Source organism: Athene noctua, chromosome 1 (assembly GCF_965140245.1).
Source record: "Athene noctua chromosome 1, bAthNoc1.hap1.1, whole genome shotgun sequence".
NCBI classification, from domain to species: Eukaryota; Metazoa; Chordata; class Aves; order Strigiformes; family Strigidae; genus Athene; species Athene noctua.
The window spans coordinates 61396523-61419755 of NC_134037.1; the positions used below are offsets into that span (position 1 = coordinate 61396523).

At 41.9% G+C, this 23233-nt stretch overlaps 1 protein-coding gene across 4 annotated transcripts; it reads left to right on the forward strand.

Annotated features, from left to right (window-relative positions):
- The first annotated feature begins 6886 nt into the window (after positions 1 to 6886).
- On the forward strand, positions 6887 to 18155 carry RNF146 (ring finger protein 146). Of its 4 annotated transcripts, none has more exons than XM_074896269.1 (3): positions 6887 to 7001; positions 12625 to 12781; positions 16386 to 18155. In XM_074896269.1, exon 3 carries the CDS (start codon positions 16387 to 16389, stop codon positions 17443 to 17445), a length of 1059 nt encoding a protein of 352 aa, XP_074752370.1. In that variant the 5' UTR covers positions 6887 to 7001; positions 12625 to 12781; position 16386; the 3' UTR covers positions 17446 to 18155. The 4 variants fall into 4 exon arrangements, with proteins under 4 accessions (XP_074752370.1, XP_074752373.1, XP_074752372.1 ...); XM_074896271.1 differs by lacking the exon at positions 6887 to 7001 and adding an exon at positions 7400 to 7599; XM_074896270.1 differs by lacking the exon at positions 6887 to 7001 and adding an exon at positions 7627 to 8044.
- The last annotated feature ends 5078 nt before the right edge of the window (positions 18156 to 23233 follow it).

Below are 23233 nucleotides of genomic sequence, written 5' to 3' on the forward strand. Positions count from 1 at the left end.
ATGGTTATTTTGCAAGCTATCTGAACATTCCTTTATCAGTGCTTAAGGATGATATTTCCCTTCACTGAATTTGTTAATTAAACACTAAGATACAACAGGCAGTGCAGCATAACTGATTAATGCATGACTCAAATCCTCAATGAACTCCTCTCAGCCAAAACTCACAGTTCACGCCACTAAGAAATGCACTTTTCTGTGCTATGTTGTCATACTGTCTGAGAACATTATAAAATAGATGCAAAAGCAAGTGATAGTGTGTTATTTCCATCTGCAACATCACCTTTGCATTAACTGTCCCACCCTGTGTGGCTTTTAGAGGTGACAGTCATTAAAACTGCAATTACAGTAATTATTTAAGCATTGATTGACATTAATTTCCTCATAAGATTTTGTCATAACAACTCCATCTTCTCTTTCTTCTTATGGAGAAAAGTCAGGTGAAGCCATGGAAAGAAACTCCTCACAGACATTTATTTAGTCTACATTATTGGCATTTAAAAATTCAAATATTAAGAAGTATTTCTCCTTGGCAGTACTACTGCAACTGCATAGCTGAAAAGTAAGTATACAAGTCTGCTCTAATCCTGCATTCTCTTTAACATCAACCATCATAGGCATCTCACTGGGAGCTGAGTGTACTAAGAAAGAGACTAGACCTCAAACAGGAACATTTACCCCAGTTATTTTCTTTACATCATGTTTTTATTCCTCACTCAAGAAACAGAGACACTGCTACACTACACGACTACATGTTGTAGCCAAGATGAATGCTTCTTTTGAGTGGCATAGCTACTTACTCTCACTTTTCTGTACCATAGCTCTATACAACTTCAGAAAACATATTCTCTTGCTGGTCTTAAGTACTACAAAAATTGATCTGTTCCCTGAGGCTGGAAACTGAGACCTGCTGATGGAGGGCTCCCATTCTGCTGTGGTGATTGTAATAGAGGATGGTGCCACGTGTCTGTGACTCTTCTCCTCATTCTCTGCTTTGGTGCAATGCCGAGGGACTACACACCACACAGCATAGCTCTGTGCTTCCTTTCACTCCTGAGATCTGTTTTGTCCCACTTTTTCTCTCCGCTACTGGGGTAGAAGGGACACACCAGCCGAGAGCACTACGCTGCCAAACCCTGAGGAGAATACCAAGGGGAGCAAAGGCACAGCGGGGTTTGGCTGTGCAGAACAAGAGACCTGTACACTGAGTCCTACACAATGCTTCATGCTACTGTGGAGACTGGTGACACTGTGAGAAACTTATGAAACCTTCAGATGATACTGCCCATCATAACGAAAGGGTCTCTCACTCAGAATGCCACAGATTCTAAGCATAGGAGACACCAAGGGAATGCAAATAGCACAAACCACCAAACTGCAAAGTAGCCTCTGAAAACTGGATGCTTTTTTTTTCTTTTTTTTGCTAAAAAGCGCTAGTAAAATTTTGGCTCCTATATGGAACAGAAGAAATAAGATTTCACCACAGAAATGTGCCCATAAATCTTACTTGTGTGACACTTTTCACACAAGTAAAGCGTAGAGAACAGAGTCATCAAGAGAAGTTTTAATTTTGAATTTAAAATTTTCAAACTAAAACATCATTGTCGTAACTGGGAAGTGGAAATAGCTCCATTTTAACTGTTGAACTGTTTACCCAAATGGAACAGCATAAAATGCTCTTGGTTATTTTATAAAATAATAACAAACCATGTCACTTTTTGAACAAATTACTGGAGTCCTTGTTAGCTGGTATCTAATCTGTTAGAAGACCTTTATGTCCTAAGGTTGCAGTGTTACCAGATTCTAACAAGAGCTCAGGCGAGGAAGCTTTCTTGAGTCAGGTAAGCCTTTTAATGGATTCAGCAACACAGTTTTTCTCAAATGCTTAAGTCCACACTGATCTTCTTATAATTTCTGTGAAAAAAATATTTTTATGGAGTTTGTTTTGGATGTCCTTTGCTCGTTTGTTCTCTTATTTTCTTACTTTTTTCCCTTTTCTACCTATTCTGAGTTTTTTTTTATTTTTTATTTTGTAATTGCTATAGGAGATGCCATTTTGATTGTGCTATTGTAGCAATCAAAAATATTACCTGCAAAAATAATGTTGCCCTCCAGTGTGAAAGTAACTCCTTGCATGGCGACTATATGGTACTTCATATAGGCATAACAAAAATGACAAGCCTAAATTTCAGTTTGTTCTGTCTCTCTAAAGACTTTTATACCTATGGAGACCTCACCAGCAGGTAGCTCAGAGGGTCCTGATACATGCAGTTTGAAGACTTCGCTAACTCTCCAATAAAGCGTGGGTGTTTTCAAGCGTTTCAATACAGAGTCCCTCTTTATAAAATACAACTGTGAGTTAGAGGCCTAACCAGTGTGCAGTTTCCCAGAAAACAGGAGCATAGAGACACTCAGCAAGTTTTGCCACTGACTGAAATAGGATCAGGGTTTTGGTACAACAACAAGCAGTTTTAGTTGTCAGGAAGAGCTTTGCATGCATTCCCTCTGCAAGCCGGGAGCCTTGTCAGTGCAATATCTGGATCAGGAGAGACAGCAGTACCTATGCTCTATCAAAACTTTTTTTAAGAGCTCAGCTTCCCTACAGTTAGCATATACCATCTAGTGATACAAAAGGAAATTGCAATTTCTAATTCATTATTCTTTAAATGAAAAAAGACAAAGATAGCAACAATGTATTTTTCTCATTTTGCTTTCCTTCCACTAAAATAAAATGTAGTCATGAGTGTCCTACTTTCTCTCTGCAACTAACGGTTTTTCCATCTATCAAGAATCTTGTGACTCCAGCTAATTTTCTGAAGATGTATAGAAGATATATACGAGAATTCACTTTGAATAAAGTCTGCCTTATAGTTACAAACCCACATTTCACATGTAGTTTTAAATTAAGTCCTACAGATGTAAAACTTGGGGTCAGTTGTAAAAGAAACCCAAACTCTAACCCAGTAATTTTTGTCAACTTCGTGATTTTGAAGATCCTAAAGAATTGTTTTTAAATACAAGGTTAACATCCCCTGTTGATGGAAAAAGTCAAAGAGACTCTAGTGGTCTTGAGACTAAGGCATAAGATTAGCTATTGGGAAAAGAAAGCTTTAATCCTGAAAATTCTGCCCGGAAAACTAAGACTTGAACAAACTGTATTGTAAGGCAGTAACTGTTTTGTGGTGTTTTTTTCCTGCTTGTCTGCATCACCATATGGATGACTTCAGTTCAACAGCAACATACACTGTGATATGATTCTGACATCTGGGATAATGGAAAAAGTCAATGTTTACTTACTGGCAGGAGAAAATTTTACCTTGCCTGCCAACTGGGGCAATAAAATAAATTTGTTTTGTATGCTGTGTGGAATTTTTTACTGCCACTAAATGAAAGCAAAACAATCAGGATCTCTCTCTGGGAGTTCACAGACAGAATGGGTACAGATCCAGTGAAAGTTACAGACTGAGAGAACTGAGAAAGAGTAGTCTCCCTCCACTTCTCCTCAGCATCGTTCAACTTTCTGTCAACTTTGTGTTTTTAAAGCAAAATGGGATTGTTCTCATGACTAACCAACTCAATCCTCCCAAAACTACTAAATAACAGTTTACTAGACAGAAGTTGCTACATATCTAGATTAATGTAAGCCAAATATAGAAATTATATGAGGTACAGAAGTTGGATTTTTAGATGACAATGCAGGCCTCAACACTTTGTTCTGCATCTACAGTGACTAGAGATCAGTTTAGCTACAGTGCAGAAGGACTGCAAGTGTAGATTGCTGAGATAGATGTGAACCTCAAGAGTTTCCATCCGGTCAAAATGCAAAATCACTTGCAAACCCAAGACAAGGCTTTGGAGTTCTGTCAATCAACTTACCTTTTGTACAAAACTGGAATAACTGCAATTGCATTTCAGAGAAGTCAAAGTGAATGTCATTTTGTCTCGCTAACACCATCTTGGGCACGGCTCTTACACTCTTCCCTGGCTGTAGGACTGCCAGGTGCCAGGGCCAGGGCATGAGAGAGGCTGCACACTGCCAGAGGAGTCCTTGGCCAGCCCAACTGGCTGTCAGGCTGCTCTGTACTGTTAGACTGCTTAAAACACCTGTAGCACAAGGGGCAGGCTTGTGTCATGGACTGTAAAAACTATATATCTACAGACATCATTTTTAAAAAGAAATAATTCTGGAAAACTTGTGTATCTGTCTTCAGTGATGGTAAGAAATTTAGCACTGTAATGAAAATGGTAGTGTAAGATGCTCTACAATATCTTAAGAGGAAAGGAATGCAGGGAACAATAAGCAACAGGTGTTCATGGAACAAACGTGTCACTGAAACAAAATCAGGATCTGTGTTTAGTATATTTACAGTTTGGAACTCAACTCTCAGCCCCTCCTCTGGCTGTCAGTATGAAAGAGCCAAGGGTACACTTCCCTTGAGGGGTACATGGCCAACCTTACACCTTCTCTGTTTGGTACAGAGGGTTTGCTGAAGGTGCAGTAGTGTAGAAAGGTGGGGTGTGATACCACAGGTCATCCACTCCTTCAGCGTTAATTTGCAGCAATTCTGAGGGTCTCCACACAAACTCCTCAAACTGTTTTGATACAAACTGACTCAAAACCACAGCAGAAGGAAAGTGTTCTTCTCCCCTCTCTCCTTAATGGTGTCAAGTACAGGAAGGATCGAGCTCTTGACAAATATAAGACATTGGCACATCTGCAAAAGTTTATATAGTATCACATACATTTGAAGAAGCAGAAAAAATGCTTTATAAATAGAAACACTGAAACATAGATTAATAGTTATCCATTGCCAAAGCATCAGCAAAATATTAATAGCGAGACTATAGACACTTAACAGGGGAAGTGGTGTCTTTTAAGGATTAGTCTGGTGAATCTTTACTTTTCAGTCCATTAATTAATAATTTCGTGGCAAGCATCAGACATAAATTCCAGATTGATGACACTGTGGACAACAGTAAAAATAAACAAGGAGAAACATAGGAGAGAACAGAACTCTGAAGCAAGCAGAGGTAGAAAAGATATAAATGAGGTGGTTTCAATTGTAACAGACGTGTATAAGCAAATACGCATAAAGGAAGCCACCATTGGAATAGATGGATGTTTTCCTGCCAAAACCAGAAACATAAATAATACCCATTCTGACTGAAGTAAGAGCTGACAAAAAGGATTGATAATAGCGTAGGTAACATCTTAGAAGGTATAATTTTTCTAGAACTTAAGCAGATCAATTCTGATCCCCTTATTCCGATCTATTCATTTAGATACCTCTGTGTTCCTTATTTCTTTAGTCCAGTAAGGTGCAATGCATTTAATTCTTTGATTAGTAGCTTTGGCATTGCCTGATGTTCCCTTTAACTGCCACTCCATAACTCATGGAGCGTAAAATAAAATCTTGTATTCACTACTGCGTTTTCTCAGTTGACCTGCAGCTGCAGCAAACAGTCACAAACCCATCCAAACCCAGCCATGGACTTCTTTTTTACAAAGTACAGTTTTCCAGGATGCTGCTTCTCTTACAAAGCTGCACACATTGAGAGTAGCTTTGCTTGAACTTTTAGATCCCAGGCCTGCTTTCCTTTTTTAGGTCAGATTCCAACAGGAATTTGGCCTCAATAGCTTCCACAGGATCAAGGTCTGGTTCAGTAAAGGATTAAGCCTATTGTTGCTGAACACATAGTGCCAGTGAAGGACTTTTCCTTTTCTCTAATCGCTGTTCTTTGACTCAACCTCACACAGACCTCTTTAAATAGCAGTATAGGTTGCCACATAAATGTTTGTCCTTGGACACAATCACATCATACTGGTTAAAACCAGTGCTAATTATGGGTAGGCTTTTCTAGACTTTTAGAAAAACTCAGTGGTTTAAGTGACTGCACTTGTTTTAGTAGTCCTGATTATATTTAGAATTTAGTATTCTTACATTTTTATCTTTTATGTTCTCTGATGCTTGTGATTTCTGGGTGTTAAAATACGAAAAAGAGCGGCCAACAATTCCTCTAGTTCTATCAAGCCCTTGGCTAGACAGTTTGCACCTTCAGTCATGTTGAAACACTCAGTTTACCACTTCTGTGCAATGAGTAGCTGGACACAGCCCCTCTACCCCCACCTAAATGAGTATCATTCCAACTTAAATGATGTGTATGCTATCATTCCCCGCTCTGGTTTATCCATGAATTAATACTGCAGACTCTTCAATTGTTTCTAACATCAGGCAACACAAGTCTCATCCCTGCCGGCCGTCTCGAAGGCAGCAGCAGTTCCCTAGCTCCTGCCCAGCTCCGTCTCCACCACTGGCGGACCACCAAGGCAGCCAGACCTCCACCAGCCGCCCGGAGGTGCCCGGCAGCGCGCAGTGGCACAGGCCGCTGGCCCGGTCAAGCTGGAGCTGTGACTTTGCCCAGTTCTGCCAACCCGCTGTCACTTCCAGGCAGCCGAGCTGCCGAACGCGCTCCCGGCACGGCCAGCAGCCCTTCAAGCCTCCGGCCGCAGCTACTCCCTGGCCTCAGCAGCGGGGACGAGCCAACCGCCACCTGCCTTCCGGTTCACCAAGGACGACGGAGCCTCAGCGCTGCCGCCAGCCCGGGTCACCGGTGCCGTGACACGCGGACGACGAGCGCGCCTGCCTTAGCTGGGCAGGGGAACGGCAAATGGGCCTCATCCTGCGCGGCGGGGCCCCCCCGGCGCCCCTCGCAGGCCTCACCACAGGCCGCCCGAAGGAGCAGCCGCGCCGCGACCGGCGCAGGCCCCGCCGCCACAGCGGCACCGCCCCGCATACGGGGCGGGGCAGCGTCACGCTGCAGCGTCACGCACGCGCAGCCGGTTCCCCCCGTGCCCCCCCCCTCCGCGGCGTCGACAGTGGCGCGTTCGCCACCCCCCACCCCCAGTCCTGCGCGTGACGTCGGCGCGTCCCGCTGTCCCGGCGGCGGGGCCGGAGGAGGCGGCAGGTGACAGCGGGAGCGGCGGGCGCCGGCCAGCCCGACGGGTGAGTGAGTGACTGACTGAGCGAGTCTCTGGGAGGGAGGAGGCCGCCACCACGGGCCACTGAGCAGTGCCCCTCTTCCGCGCCCGCCTGGGGCCGGGGCCGGCGCTGCCCCCCCCGCCGCCGGCGGCGCTGCCCGCGGCGGAGAGCGGCGGGGCGGGCTGGAGCGGGTGCCAAGGCCTCGCCGCGGGGGGGTGGTGTACCCTGAACAAAAGGCCGGCGAGTGACGCGATGCGATGGGGGCCCGCGGCGGCGCCCCGTCGGGCAGAGCCGTGCCCGGTATTGTTTTGGCGGGGGCGGGGGAGGAGAGCACCCGCCCCGCCCCGCCCGCGGGGTCACGTGACGGCGGGGGGGGCCGCGGCGGCGCAGGGCGCTGCCGGGTGCCCCGCCGGGGAGGCCGAGACCCCCCCAGCCCCGCGGCGCTGAAGGGCTGGGAGAGCAGGAGCGGGCTCCGCTCAGCCCGCGCCCGGCCGGCGGCGAGCCTGCCGCTCCTTCCTGTAGGCCCTCGGAGGGTCCCCCTCGCAGGGCCGGGGCCCTCCTGCTGCCGGCGCGTCGGTGCCGCGGTTCGCCTCGGAGGGAGGCGGCGTCCCCGCCGCAGCCGGTGTGAGCGGGGTGCGGGCTGTGTGCCGGGTCGGGGCCCGGCTTCCCAGGTTTCGGTTTGTTGGGCGGTAAAATAGGTCAGGAGCGTGAGCCGTAGCGGCGTCACGCGTGGCAGAATCCCCTGCCCCGCGAGCGCAGCGCTTTAATTCTTAGACCGATGTGCAGCGCTTCTGAGAATTCTGTGCGGCGTGTTGTCACTCGCCTTTCAAAATGTCCCTGCCGTGGCCGGCTCGCCTCGATTACTGTGATGAGCTGCCTGAACCTGGAAGGGGAGTCGTACGAACAGCCATAGGAGCGCTGTACACAGCATGGGGAAAAAAGTAACCGGTGTTCTTAATGGCAGTGCTTTTGTTTCTTTGTGCTTGAGGGTTTCGGCTCGACTCTTTGGATTGCATCCCTTCAGAATGTTAAAATGGGACGTGAAAATAGGTCCGGCGTTTGGTGCAGTACGTATTGCCACCGCGGGAAAATTATTGCAAAATATTTTGTAAATACGACTATTTCATGCCAACAAGATAATCAGAATGGTGAAATAGTTAAAACCAAATACAAGTGTGGGCTTTTAAGTCTTAGGATAACTCCTGTGATAGGAACTAGAAGTACTGTAGGTTTTGTTACTGGTAGTCCAGTATGCAGGTGTACGTTGAATAATTACAAGGAGGAGTATGGAGAAGAGCTTTAAAACATTTTGCTTTTGTCAGATTTGTAATGCTAAAAATACAGTCCTGCCACTTTATTAGCTGCTGCCTCTGGACAGCGGGCTACTTAAAAACAGTTCCTAAAGCCTCTCTAAAAATGCTCCACCAAAAAATTACCATTTGTAATGGTATTGAAGAGACAGGGAAATCTGAATATTGATTTGGTCATTTTGAGTAAATAATGAATGTTTGCAAGAACCTGCATTATAATAGTCTTGTGTGGCTAATACTGTGGGTTTTTTTCCCAAGAGAATCAAAGGAGCAATTTTTTAAATTGCTATAATGTTGTATCTGTGCTGAGTGAAAGAAAAAGTTCTGTTCTTGTTTCCTTTCAAAATATACTGCATAATTTAGATGTGATTGACTTGTTTATTTAGAGAGTTGGAACTGCACTATTTTTACACCCTATTGAACACTGGACTCCTGGAATTGGTGGGGGGAAAGTATTTTTGTTTAAATTCATTATTTTTTTTCTCTTCTGTGCATGTTAATCAAGTCTATATATACATGAGATGTTTCTCAAGCATTGATAAGTTCACATGAACCTATTTCTGCTTTGTTCTCTACATAATATAATTTTGAGTGAGAAACTAACATTTTGCTCTGTTACGTGAATTGAAATAGGATATATGCTTAAAATTAAAATTCAGTGATACAGTTTATCATAGGAGAAGAACCTCATTTTGAATGAATATGTAGCAGTTCAATACCGAAATGGTTGACTGTTCTACACTTGACTGTTCTTCTGTGATTCAGTTCCAAATGTACATATAAGGGTTGGTTTTTTATTAATGTGTAATAGCAAAGGCTAAGGAATGACAGGCAACTTGAAGCCTCATCACAGTCAGCGGTTCCTGAAGATATTCTGAGTTTAAGACAGATACACAAAGGGCGGTAAGGACAGGAAGCAGTGAGGTTATTTATCTGTTGTGCTATCTACACAGGGCCAATTGCCCAGGGACAATTTAAAAAATACCTGATAGGCTCAGTACCTTGAGCTGATACTGTGTTGACAGTAGCAGACCTTCAGACAGGAGAGTGGTTTTTCCTATTTAAAAAACCAGCCACCTTTCTCCTTCCCACAGTGTTTGGGTTGTGGTGACTTGTAGGGAAGGGCAGAAATCTGGGGTTCTTTTTCCCCTCCTGTTCCCCTCCCCCTAATAATTGAGTTATGAGTTAGGGAGCTTGATGGAAAAATCCAGGTATTTATTTAATAACAGAGGAGCATTTACTCTTTTGAAGTAATGCTGTAGCTGTTCAGTTTTCAACCTGTGAGCCGGGGGGAATGATGCATTTGTGATAGCTACTGCAGAGTAATCTGTACAGAGTTGCAGAACTTCTGAGATCATCTGTTATTTGAAGCAGGACTCTAATAGTCTTTGGATCGTTTGGCTAGGAGCTGGTGTTAGTTGAATTTGCCAATGGCTTATGCTTGTTTGTTTTTTAAAAAACGAAGCTTTTACTTACGGAAGAGATTTCTTAAGACGGTAGATAACACTTCATCAACATTTAGGAGCTGGCTTCTTAAATATGTCATTTTCTGGGATTTTTTTATTGTTGCTGGCTTTTTCCAAAGAAATACAGAAGTGGAAAAAATAGCGTTGGGCCTGGTAATTTACTGGGAATCCATAGGGCACAGTTGACTGAACTAACAAGAAATTACTTCATTCCATCTTGGTCTAGCAAAAGCTTGAAATTTTTCTTAAGGAGAACCTGAAATAATTTTTGGGAGATCAGTCTGGTAGGAAGTCCACCACTTCAACACCTTAATGTTGCATGAAAGAAGCAGATGTGACTTCTCCCAGCAAGCATCCTGAGAGACTTCCAAGGGGGCAAAGCGAGCAGTTAAATGCTTGGCTGAGCCACAGTTTGGGAGGGATGTTGCCCAGTTTAAATTCTTGCTCCTGATCACTGGGATTGTCCTTCATCTGTTGCATCTTGAATGAAAGTTTCAGAATCAGTGTGTGGTAGGATGTATGGATTTAGTGAGTGTGCAGAAGGAAGGGATACTTGCAGGTTGCCTCAGATAGCATAACTCCTCATACCATGTGCTTTTCTAGTATAGAAAATTAATTGCTAAGTGTAGAACCCAGCTTTTACCCACTTGACTTTAAAGGAGGACTCATTGTCCAGGAAAGGGTGTGTATGTGTAACCATAAGTGTCTTTTATCCTGTTTAGTAAAATTTTCAAGACTGGCTTATTAAATAAATAACAATGTCATGAAAAGTAGAGGTTACCTGAAGTCAGTTTGTGAACTAGTTCTTTTTAAGAGCTATGCAGCAATTAGAAAGTTACTTTACAGTAATCCTATAATTATGCCCTAAGTAGATTCTTCTAGGTGTAATTACATACCTTGAAAATGTGCATGCATTTTTATTTCCTAAGAAATCTGCCAGCACTGACCCAACCTTTTTCTTCCATCTCCATGTAACATTTGGTTTTATGATGTGGTACCTCTAATAGTGGATTGCGACAGGTAGTAGATAAAAGGCTTCAAGTGATACCTACAGAAGTAACAGAAAGCCAGCTCCCAAGACAGACTGAACACCACACCCACAGCATCAAGCTTGTTGCAACTCTCTCTTTGATCACAATAAACATAGTATCTTGTCTGAGTGGATTAGTAGAGCCAGAATTTTAACGCTATTGCAGCTCCTGCTTTCAGATTGATGTGTGAAGAAAGGGGAACCTGCTAGAATGATGAGGGGAGAAAAGGTGTGGATAGGCTTGTTAATTTTTGCATTTTTCCATAGGAGCTCTTGCTAAAAATAGCTGCACGGAATGTTACATTGAGCTCAGCCATAAAGAAAATAACATAGTTGAGTAACGTGTCTCATACTGAAGTCATCTGAATATTTCACTGATGTTATTAATGATAAATGTTCGATTTGATGAAGGACTGCAACACAGAATTCTGTAATACTAAGTGTTCCATATTCTTTCAGGGACTTAGGACTCCTTGACTTTGCTCGACTGTATGTGTCTTATCTGCACTGTATTTTTACTGAAATGGTTCTTTCCTTGAGTAAATGGAAATATAAGACGTGACGTTCTCAGGTCTGCTTCATATCATTCCTATATGTAAGTTTTTGCAGCCACTGGAAATTGTAGTTCAGAATGCTTAAGAATCATCTTGAAAGCTACAGCCCAGGAGGAAGGTGGCTCATCAGTCTTTTTACCGCGGATTCCCAAATACTTTCTGTAACTAAGGGTGGCTCTTTCAGGTCAAGACCTTCCTGCTTAGGGTGCATGAATGTGACAGTGAAACTTTGATTGTCCCCCAGCCGTCTCTGAGTTTGCAGATTTCTACTTCCCTACTGTAGTAGCATTATTTAGGTTATTTGTTAGACGCTTGCTCGTTTCCAGTTATTATTATGTATTTGTGAAATGACTTAGCTTAGATTCTGGTTGGTGACATATGCAAAATGTGTTGTGACTGACATTATCTGCTATCTTGGATATTATTATACCCGAGGTGTGAAGGCAGAGTTGCATCCTTGTCCTCTTTTTCAGAGATTGCATGCATTCATTCCATGAATGAACCTTGGAGCCCTTCAGCACCTTATAAAGAAATAAAGACTATCCTCATTAATCCCTTTTTTGTTTACCTTGTCAAGTATCAAATCTAGGTCATAGAGGTTGTTTATAAGCTACTGTGGGAAAATACATAGGAAAAAAGTGCTGAACAGTTCTGAGGTTCATTCACGAAATGAATGCATGTGATTTCTGAAAAAGAGGACAAGGTTGCAAAGCTCTGAGCTACAGGCTGCTTGAAATATGGAGAGGACCTAGGGGGAGTCAGCTGTTTGCATGCACCATGTTCTCCTTAAGCATCTGGTACTAGCCCCTGCTAAGAGACAAGCCTAGGCAGTCCTTTGGACCAATATGATATGGATATTTTTATAAACAGGTTTAGGAAGGTATTGTGGCTTTTTAAACTGAGTGTAAGGAGTCATTTATTAGAGGTTAAATTTGCATAAACATAACATGCTCCTAACTTTGGTCTTGTTTCTCCTTTTGTGTACATGGTTACTTTACGGAAATGAGCCATTAACTTATTACAGTTAAAGATAATTGCCTTTTATAATACTTTAGAAAAAGATAATTTGCTTAAGTCAGACATTAAAAAAAATGACATCAAAACTGTGGGCCAGAATTGATTATTGCAAAAAAATAAAGCAGAAGTCTGATTATATTTTTATTGAAAACAGGCTGCCGTGGGTAAATGAAAGCACGGTAATTTCTGTAACAAGACCACAACATTGTATTTTGCTTGCTTATACCTCTGTACGACGTTGTAATGCTGATATTATTTGCTTTCTGTTAGTTTGCAGAAAAGCTGAAACACTGTAGTGTACCATTGGGCGGGACAAGTAAGGAATGAGCCAGCCTTGGGAAAGAGGACCTGCCATCCTAGTTGGAGACATCTGAAGAGAGGACATTTTAGTCTTGTGGCATGCTTCAGTAGAAATTATTCAGAAAAAGTAAGCTGTTGTTTTGTTAATGGACTTTTGTATTTCAGCTCCTTGACAGACTGCTTAGTTGCAGTCAGAATTTGACCTGGAGTTTAAAAAAATTGCTGTTTTGAGGTGGCTTTGTGGGAATTTACTTTTTCTTCCAATAGTCATAGAAGGCCTGGGGTCTTCTCATACAGGTGTATATCACCTCTTCCATACTTTTTATGTTGACGAAGGTGCTCTAGGCTGTGTACTCTAAGCTTACAAATTAAACATATGTTTTAATATTAAAAAAAATTTTAAAAACCCACAAAAGGATGGTAGAGAGGTGGGGTCTGGGAAGATTGTGAACTAGCACCTTCTCAGTTGGCTTTAGGCTGTATTTATGTTAAAATGCAGTGTTCAGATGCTTATTGTTCCCTTATTTACACCTGAATCAAGGATCTAATTACTTCAAATAAAATTATTTTAGAACTTGTCCTTAAGTTTGATTAAATGTAATTTTTCCTGTTGCCAGAACTGACTTAAGGGAATGGAGCCCTGCACAAACATAACTTTACTGTTGGATAACAGTTCTAATATGAAGTCTGTTTTCATTAAATCTTGTTACATTACTTATAATTTCAGGAAAAATATTCTGTGTTTAGTTTTGTTTAGCTCTTAATGTCATGAGGTTGCAATGAAAGTGTCTCCACAGCCATAATGTAGTAGAATAGCAGTCCTAGATGTTTTTCCTCCTTTCTGAAGGATTACCTCTTCATTAAAAATCTACATGTACATCCTCATGCCAGCGTATAAACAAACTATGACCTATTAAAAAGGTAAACAAAAAAAAGATTAATTAGGATCTTCCTTTAAAAACAAAAAGTGAGACGGCATCAGTTTAGTTGATATGAATCTTCAAGTACATAATTGTCCTGCATTCTGAGCACATGCAACTGCAGTTGCTTATCTTTTAAAAGAGTTTCATGATGCTGGGTAGTGCTTGCATAGAGATAAGGCTTTACTCTTCCAGCTGTATTCATTTTACACATAACATTTTCCTCTGAGTCATTAAAAATCACACAGGAATTTCAGGATAAGGCATTTTCTCCTTTCTTCTCATATCCTGCATTATTGTCTTGATCTACTAAGGAATCAAAGAACCCTCAAATTAATGGGTGACCTATAGAGCACAGTTGAAATGTTAGAATTTTTGTGCTTTCAGTGAACTAGTGAGGACTTTCACGCTACTTTTAAGTTACTAATAAGTTAGCTCGTGGTATCAGAATTTGATTTGTCAAAACACATTGCATTTTTAATCCCAGCATTGCATTTTAATCCCCTCCAAAATCTTAAGTATGATATGCAACCTCTAGATAAGTAACTTCTATACAGGTTGTTTTTTCTTTTACTCTGAAAAGGATAACCTGACAAAGTCTCTTCAGGGAGAAGCAGCTTTTTGTAAAACCGTATTGTGGAAGCAGAAAAACCTCTGCTGCTGTGCCTTTTTGCACAGTAGTATCTCATTATGGAAGCACTTGGAAATTCAGATCCTTTACCTCAGCTGTGGTTAGTGCAAATTAATCAATACATGCATTTCTCTTTCAGTTATTCTGTTGTGAGATACTGATTGGTCTGTATTCGTGGGTATTCTGAAATCTCAGTAGCTTTTATTCCCCCACTTTTTCTAATAAGTTTGTCATTATAAACCCCTAGTTGCAGTGTAAAATTCTACTGCAAAAATATAACCTCAAAAGTGTGAGGCTCCCAGAAAGCAACTTGTTCACAACATCGTTAGCATGGATCTCACAGATAGATCTGTACTGTATAGTAAAAAGACAGTTACCAGGTGGTAGGTAATGCTGTGTCTGTATCTGGCATGCTGATTTAAGAACTAGTATGCAGATTTGTCTTTAATCTCAGAGAAGGAAATTCAGATATGAAACTGAGACACAGGTTGATACAATTATGTGCTACTTCAGAAAAAAAATATTTGAGCTGTAGAGCTTTTAAAAGAATTATTTGATAAAAAATGGATTAAAGAGGCATTGGTCTTTCGAGAGGAAATTATAGTGATAAAAGGGAACAGACAGCATGCAGAAATACATTTTTAAGTAAATAGCACTTAATACATTATTGTAAAGATAAACACAGATACTGAAGCGTAAATCTTTTTTTTAATCCCTCCAAGAATTCGTAAGATGTTTAAAGCAGTGGAGGCTTTTACAGTAACACTAGACATTTTCTCTTGAGGTATACACATTTCTAGCAGAATGTGTTAACACTAGAACAGGCTGTCCAGGAGGCTGTGGTATCTCCATTCTTGCAGGTTTCAAAAAAATTCAACTAGACAGAGCCATGGCTGATCTGATTCAGTATTGGTGGTAGTGTCACGCAGAGCAGAAGACTGGACTACGTGACCTCTAAAGGTCCCTTTTGGCCCACATGCCTGTGATAGTTTTTCATGAACTATTCCTAGCTGTTTGTACAACAAAGACTAGTTTCACTGAAAGGCTGTTTTGCTCAATATCAGCCTCAAAGTTTCTCAGGGATTTAAATGAAAAAAGGCACCTTTTTAGGCCCTATCTCCCAAACCCCATTCTTCTCCCTCATTTGCTATCTGGTGTTTGGTTTTGATGGCTAATAAATAAGAACATAAAAGGAAAATTACCATGAAACAGACTGCGAAAGATTGTCATGGCAAAAATGTAGTTGAGAAGGCATTTGCATATTTAGGCTAGAATTCTTCAACTACTGAAATCCTACACAGTGACACAGTTTTGCATTCCCTGCTCTCTTACAGTTGGTTACAAAATCATCTTTAATGACAGAAATAAGATATAGCCAGAGAAGGTAATGACTTCACAAAGGATTCGAATCATGGTTGTGTGTCTTCTGTGATACACTGCTCCTTCTGCTGGGCTGCACCCATTCCTTCTCAGATGCACTCAGCTCTATCAGGGAGTTAGACTCAGTGTTTAGGAAAAATGAATCCAGGGTATCTTGTGAAAAAGCCACCTCAGTTTTCAAATCTGGTTCTTTCTGCAGCCTTACGGTTGTTATGAGCCCACTTTGAGGGATGGTGTACTGTGGTGCATGGGGACTAAGAAACAGAGTGGGGGAATACTTCAGCCAGCTGCTGTTGCCAGGCATGTTTTCTACTGTGGAAACCTAGTCTGAGGTTCAGGCAATCCCTTAATCAGATGATCACCAGTACTGTAAAGAGAGATTGTTTTAAGTTCAGTGTTTGCAGCTAGACCACCTCTTGAGGAAAGAACTACACTCCTTTAAATTTCTTGACTAGGCTTCGAAGTAACTGGCTGACTAGAGGTTCTTTAATCAACACCACTTCAGAGAAAGGAGGAAATTCCAAAATTTGTTTTCTAACTTGGTGTGATTATGTGCTGAAAACAAAACAGATAGATTGGTGATTTAGGAAAAGAAATTCTCCCAGTACTCCATTTAGCGTGTCAGCTCAGGAAACAGAATGTTAACCTGTCAGTTTTTGAGCTGAGCTTCAGAAATGATCCCTTACCTTAATTTAAGGTAAGCATCTCATTCTGTGGATATTGAGGTCAAAGGTGATGTAAAGTGCCAGCTTAGGTTGACAAAATAAAACTGATTTAAATCTATCTTTGATTCTCTGCAGGATGGCTGGCTGTGGAGAAATAGATCATTCAATCAACATGCTTCCTACAAATAGGAAGACGAATGAGTCATGTGCTAACGCAGCACCTTCCCTGACAGTCCCTGAATGTGCTATTTGTCTGCAAACATGTGTCCATCCAGTAAGTCTGCCTTGTAAACACGTTTTCTGCTATCTGTGTGTGAAGGGAGCTTCTTGGCTTGGGAAACGATGTGCGCTCTGCCGGCAGGAGATTCCAGAGGATTTTCTTGACAAGCCAACCTTATTGTCACCAGAAGAACTCAAAGCAGCAAGCAGAGGCAATGGAGAATATGCTTGGTACTATGAAGGTAGAAATGGTTGGTGGCAGTATGATGAACGTACCAGCAGAGAGCTGGAAGATGCTTTTTCCAAGGGCAAAAAGAGCACTGAAATGCTAATTGCTGGGTTTTTATACGTAGCAGATCTGGAAAATATGGTTCAGTATAGGAGAAACGAGCACGGACGCCGCAGGAAAATAAAACGGGACATAATAGATATACCAAAGAAGGGAGTGGCTGGGCTGAGGTTGGACTGTGATGCTAACACTGTCAACCTGGCAAGAGAGAGCTCCGCGGACGGTGCAGACAGCACACCGACTCCAGGGGCGGCAGCTGTGCAACCTCTAGCATCCATTTCTGCTAGGCCCCTGCCATCACTAGATGGTCAGCTGGTGAGTCCTTCAACGCCATCACCAGATGCAAGCAATTCTCTAGAGAACTCTTTTGCCCACTTACAAATAAATGGAGACAGTATGGCTGAAAGGAGTCACAGGGGAGAGGGAGAAGAAGACCACGAGTCGTCATCTTCTGGTAGGGTGCCAGCCCCTGACACCTCTGTTGAGGAGACCGAATCGGATGCTAGCAGCGATAGCGAGGACGTGTCTGCCCACCTTCAGCAACGCCCGTCCTCTGCCCAGCAGAGACACTTGAACACAAATGCAAGTCAGTCAGGAGTGGATAGACCAGTGGCAGGGGGCGGGGTGGTAAACACAAGCGTGAGATCTAGAAGGCCAGATGGACAGTGCACAGTCACTGAAGTTTAAATCTAGAGCCATGAGATTAAAAACTCAGTCCTGTATTTGTAAATTTTCTGTCCACATTGGCATTGCACTCAAACCTAGCAGTGTGTTTGGTGGGAGGGTGGGGTGAAAGGGAGAAACAGATTTGGCCTGTTTAACTTAAGTCTCTTAACATGTCTCAGCTGGAAGACTCTAACTGTAGGCAACTGGGTTGTCCTGTTAATGGTTTGAGAGCCGCTTAGCAATGCCCAGTTTTCTTGAAAATGTCTCGTGTTTATTTTGTAGCATTTTCCCCTTGGAGATACTCAATCCCTTTTTGGCCAATGTATATCTACTGTACAACTTGAATTGTCTTCATTATCTGACTGTTGCATTAAGTGTCTTACTACTTTCTGCATGGATTGATGTACGAAAAGAACACTAAAGCAATGTGGGAGCAGGCAAGATGTTGGGTGTGAGCAGGATGCTTAATTTAATGTGAGAAAATAGATGTGAGTTTGGAGTTAAAATGTGTTTTTACTAGACAAGAGCAATCATTTACCTTCCTTCAATGGAAATGTAAAAATGCTGTTAACTTTTGTTGCAAATTCTTACCTATACACTCTTCATGGCGTTTTCACTGGCTTTGCCATCTAGTCCTTGTAGTTTTGTTTTTGAGGTCTTTCTTGATCTGTCTTGTTTTTGTTACAGAATTTATAATTTAATAAAACTACATTTTATCAGTAACAATCTCAGCTATGTCTCCAGTTTAATTGAACTTCACTGGAAGAACTTTAAAGAAAACTTATCATAAAACAGCTTCCTGTGTTTGCTAAAAGAAAGGACTGGCTGAGTGGTATCTTGATTTTCTTGTATCCCTGACTTGGCTGTGTCTCAAACACAACACTCCAGTGAATGTCTTTCTGCTGAAAAATCATGCGTTGCAGGCTTAATGCTCTCAGAGGCTTGCTGCTCACTTCTCATCTGAAGAGCTGATCAACTCGCTTCATTGTTATGGTGGGCAGAAGTATCACATACAGTCTTATTTTAAGAGCAGAAATTTTGAAATAAAAGAGATATTACCCCTGTACTCAGCACTGGTGAGGCCACACCTCAATGACTGTGTTCAGTTTTGGGCCCCTCACTGCAAAAAGGACATTGAATGACTCGAGCATGTCCAGAGAAGGGCAACGAAGCTGGTGCAGGGTCTGGCGCACAGGTCGTACGGGGAGCGACTGAGGGAACTGGGGGTGTTTAGTCTGGAGAAAAGGAGGCTGAGGGGAGACCTCATCGCCCTCTACAGCTCCCCGAAAGGAGGTTGCAGAGAGCTGGGGATGAGCCTCTTTAACCAAGTAACAAGTGATAGGACAAGAGGGAATGGCCTCAAGTTGCTCCAGAGAAGGTTTAGACTGGATATTAGGGAGTATTTCTTTCCAGAAGGGGTTGTTAGGTGTTGGAATGGGCTGCCCAGGGAGGTGGTGGAGTCCCCATCCCTGGAGGTGTTTAAGAGTCAGGTTGACATAGCGCTGAGGGATCTGGTGCAGTTGGGAACTGTCAGTGTTAGGTTAATGGTTGGACTGGATGATCTTCAGGTCTTTTCTAACCTAGATGATTCTGTGATGCTGTAAGTTAGCAAACTTGACCCTGCAACAAAGAACATGGATGTTAAGGACTATAGTGCTGTTTATCTGTTCTTCATATCAAAACAAGTGGCAGCACAGAAAAGGTAGTTTTGTGCTTGTATTAGCAATCAAGAGAAGGTTTAAAAAGTACAGCTTGTCTTTTCTGTCTATGGCAGTTTTACATTTTTTCAAATTGCAAAACAGCATTAGTTGATTCTGGACTCAATCTTTAAAATAAAGCTAATTAAACTCCAGTTCTTACTACATGTATCCCTGAATAGAAAGGGACAGTAGCTGATACATAGGTACTACACATCTTCAGACAAAAGTTACTGTAGGCAAATAACCACTTAAAGGGAATTAAAAGGGCTGATTTTTAAAAAATGGTAGATTTTAACTTCTAAAATGTTGTCCTTACTGTAACGATGGCTGATGTGTCTAGTCTTGGGCAAAGCTGTGCCAGCCCTCCAGTTTGTTTCTTCTGCCCCCAGGTGAGATCAGTGGGTCAGTGGACAAAGGAAGGTGCAGAGGAATCTAGGATGGAATACGGACAATTTTCTTCTTTCTCAACTAGCAATGGATGCTCTTGATCACAGATTTTTACTATCATCTTCCAGTTCTGTAAGGAAATAAGCTAGTAACATGGAATTCAGAAGGAAATAGGAGGGAATGCTTTTTCTCCTATTTGTTAGTTGCCAGCTGCATTATTTCTCTGTTTTGAGTGAGTTAACACACAGTGGCTGTATTCGAAGTCTGACTTTGTGCTGCAAAAACCTTCAGTAAGAACACTTCTGCTATGTGCACACATTCTACTTCATGTGATGATATCTACTGGTAAGAAAGTTAGAAGCAAAAAACAAGAACTGGACTAGCTGTACACTTAATTTCAGGATTTTCAGCCCAAACAGTCTACAGATAATTTTATTGGTGATTATCCCTGGGGGTTCTTGACCAAAGTAGAGAGTCAGACCTCTGTTCAACTGAACACCCATGATGCTACTTTTGGCTCCTGCTGGCTGACTGCAGCTGTGAAGTACTAAAATTAGTTAAAGTAAGGCTGGTGAGAGCATAATAGCCAATCATCAGAGTGGCAAATGCACTCCCTAGATCCATCTAGGAAAAAGTAGCAACTGGTAATTCTCAGTTTTTGCTAAGCCACAGCCACACTGCATTATGTGGTTTTCTAAAACTCCATGCATTAAGTGATTTTCAACTTGTACTGCATAGCTAGAGAAATGCATACTGGAGCAGAATGAAAAGGAAAAAGGAAATTAAAGTACTATAAAACCTACTGCATCTCTTCATTTCCAGGAAAACACATAAACACATATGTTTACATGGTGTTGGTTACACAACCAACAAACCAACACATTAGTGAATCAAGAATTCAGCAAGAACGCCTAGTTTACCTACATTGCCCATTTGGTAAGTATATTTCTGTCAGCAGCAAATGTGATAAAGTAACTGTATTGCTAAAACTGATCTCCAGTATCCAACCTTGAAAGGCTTGGCGCAAAATCCACACCCCCATTAAGCACTCGGGCTCTCCCAGTACACAGTCACGGAACAAGACAGGCATTTCACAATGTAATAGGAAACCTAGTTTGCTGAGGAGGGAGCTGGCAAACTAGCCCTAGGAAATAAAAAAGCTATCACACTGTTTAATTAGGAGACTGGGAGCATCAATTCTGAGGTTTCTAATTCATTTTCTGCATTTAGTGCTTGTTTGTTTTTAGGCTGTTTCTGAAGGGGAACAAGAGCAAGACATGAAGGTTGTAGTCTTTCTAAAAATGTAAGTGCTTATCAGCTGCTGGTTACAGGCATTTGTCACTTTAAGATGATAAGCAAGTATTTTATGAAATAAAGCATTTGGGTTTGAAATTAGTAAAACGTATTGGGAAGAGGAAATCAGTAAAAATTCCATTTAATCTCACTCAGTCCAGAGCTCTCGTGCTAGCACTTGTGGTAATTTAGTCAGGCTGTTTTTCATAAGAAGGGCTGTACTTGCTTTTAAAACAGAAGACAGAATATGGTATTGGGCTGTTCACAAAATCCTTGATCAAAACAAACACTGTAATTACCTTCAGATTCTCCTGTACCTGTTTGGTATATTTGTGATTCCAACAAAATGAGTTTCTGTAACCTTTTCTGAAACTTTTCTGAAATCGTCTTACTCAGTACAAGTAAATTATTTGTCCTGTTCCTCGAAGCAAATGTTGGCCTTTGATATAAATCAGAGAGGATGGCTGGCGAAGTGCATATGCTGAAATGAAAGTAAGCTCACTGTCTACAAATCAAAATGGAAAGAGGTCCCTGATAGGTGTACATACTGAGTTTCACTTACTAGCAGCACAGATCTAGTTCAAAATGTGCAAGTAAAACAGATTCTGCTTTTCTGCTACAATTTCCTCCCTTTCAAATTTATATCACCCAGTGCACACAATACACTAATCAGCCTTACAGCCTGGCACCTGAAAAATAAAAATAAAATTTAAAAAAATTGAAGGGTCTTGCTCAGTTTCAAAGCAATTTTCACACCCATCTAAAAAACTTAATCACAGTATAAGTAATGGCAAATTTATTTTTGTTACTAGCAAAGACATAACCAGTTGCCCTTTAAAGCACTTTTTTTGGACTTACAACAATGCGATGTGCTATTGCTTCAAAAAGTTGGATGAGTATTGACTGGAGTGTGCTCTGAAGGTTCAGTGATGGTGGAAGTCTGCAATCCCTCATAATTCTTGAAGAGCTTCATGAAAAGCATAACAGTTTCATTACTAAACAATCAAGTACTGCCTGACTATTAAAACGTCCATACTTCAGAAGTCATGGGTTTGAAGTCCTTTAGAGCATGGGCAAGAATCCAGCTGCACAGGGGACTAACAACTGACCTACTGGATAAAAAGGGGTTGTGGGGAAAAGAGGCATAAACCAGAAGACTACTCCCTCCTCACATTCCCATTCCTGTCTCTTCTCTAACCTGGAAGTAAAAATTGGACTTTATTTTTGGGGAAGAGAGATTTGAAATCTTCCTCCAGTAGCAGCTTCGGGTGTGAAGGCAAACAGGCAGCATCAACAGAGCAGAGTAAGTTCTTTATCCTCCCTGAGGTGCCAGCTCAAAACACATCCCCTTCTTCAGCATTTCCTTTGGTTGCTTCAGGCTATACACACTCCCAGCTGTGAAAGCCATACAGTAAAATACCCCCAGCAGAGCACAGCATCTGCTCAAAAGCTGCAGAATTGTAACAGGCAATCCAGGCCTAATTCCCATCATTGGCCTGTCCCAAGATCCTCAAACATACATACAGTTACCTTGCTGTCTAAAGCTCAGGAATCCTTCCAAACTGTAGAAATCATGATTTCCATCCAAGGAATCACCTCCTTTCCCTAAGGCAGCTTATTCCATGTATCTAGAGTTAGTTATGCCTGGTCAGAGCGAGAATCCATGTTAATGCCATGTAGCCCAAAGTTTTCTCCTTAACATGCTCCCCTGAGCTCAGATCTCAGCCCCTGCTGGATTTAGAGACAAGTTCATCCTAACCAGTGTAAAGGAAACCCTCAGTCATGGAGATGGTTTTGCTCTCACAGATGTTCCATTTTAAGAATCATCTGCTAAAGCAGGCACTTGGCGTCAGTTTCTAATTTCTAAAGGGAAAACCCTCCTCACTGAGTTATCTAATTACTTGCACAGTCACCAGCATGAAGTGGAGACCAAGTTCCAAATCTTCTGGTCAGCCCAAGTATACCCTACCAGAGAAATACTCTGAAGTAAGATGTAGACAGATCCACGTGCAAGTCTTTCCAGAATGCTGAAGTACTCAGACCACCCAGTCTGTCAAGGACATCCCATGTGGGGGCATGACACATCATGGCCTTCCAAGAGTTCAATCAGATTCTATGTAAAGAATCAGGTCAGCAGCTCTGCATGTGCTCAGCAGCACAGGTCCAGGCTATGGGACTGTGCAGATGCATATGTAGGTAGTTGGTTCCTGGGGCAATGAGAAGATACCTAAATGCATTTAAAGATCTGAATCAGTGTCAGAGAATGAGGGCTATAAGCTCTTCTGAGTTAGAGCATCTCCTGTAAAAATCACCATTTAAATTTAGGTATCCTCAGATACTTTCTCAACAATTATGCAAAGAACTGACTGAAGATGAAAAAAAAAAAAAAAAATCATCATCTCACCGGCTATCATCCCTTCAAAGCTGCT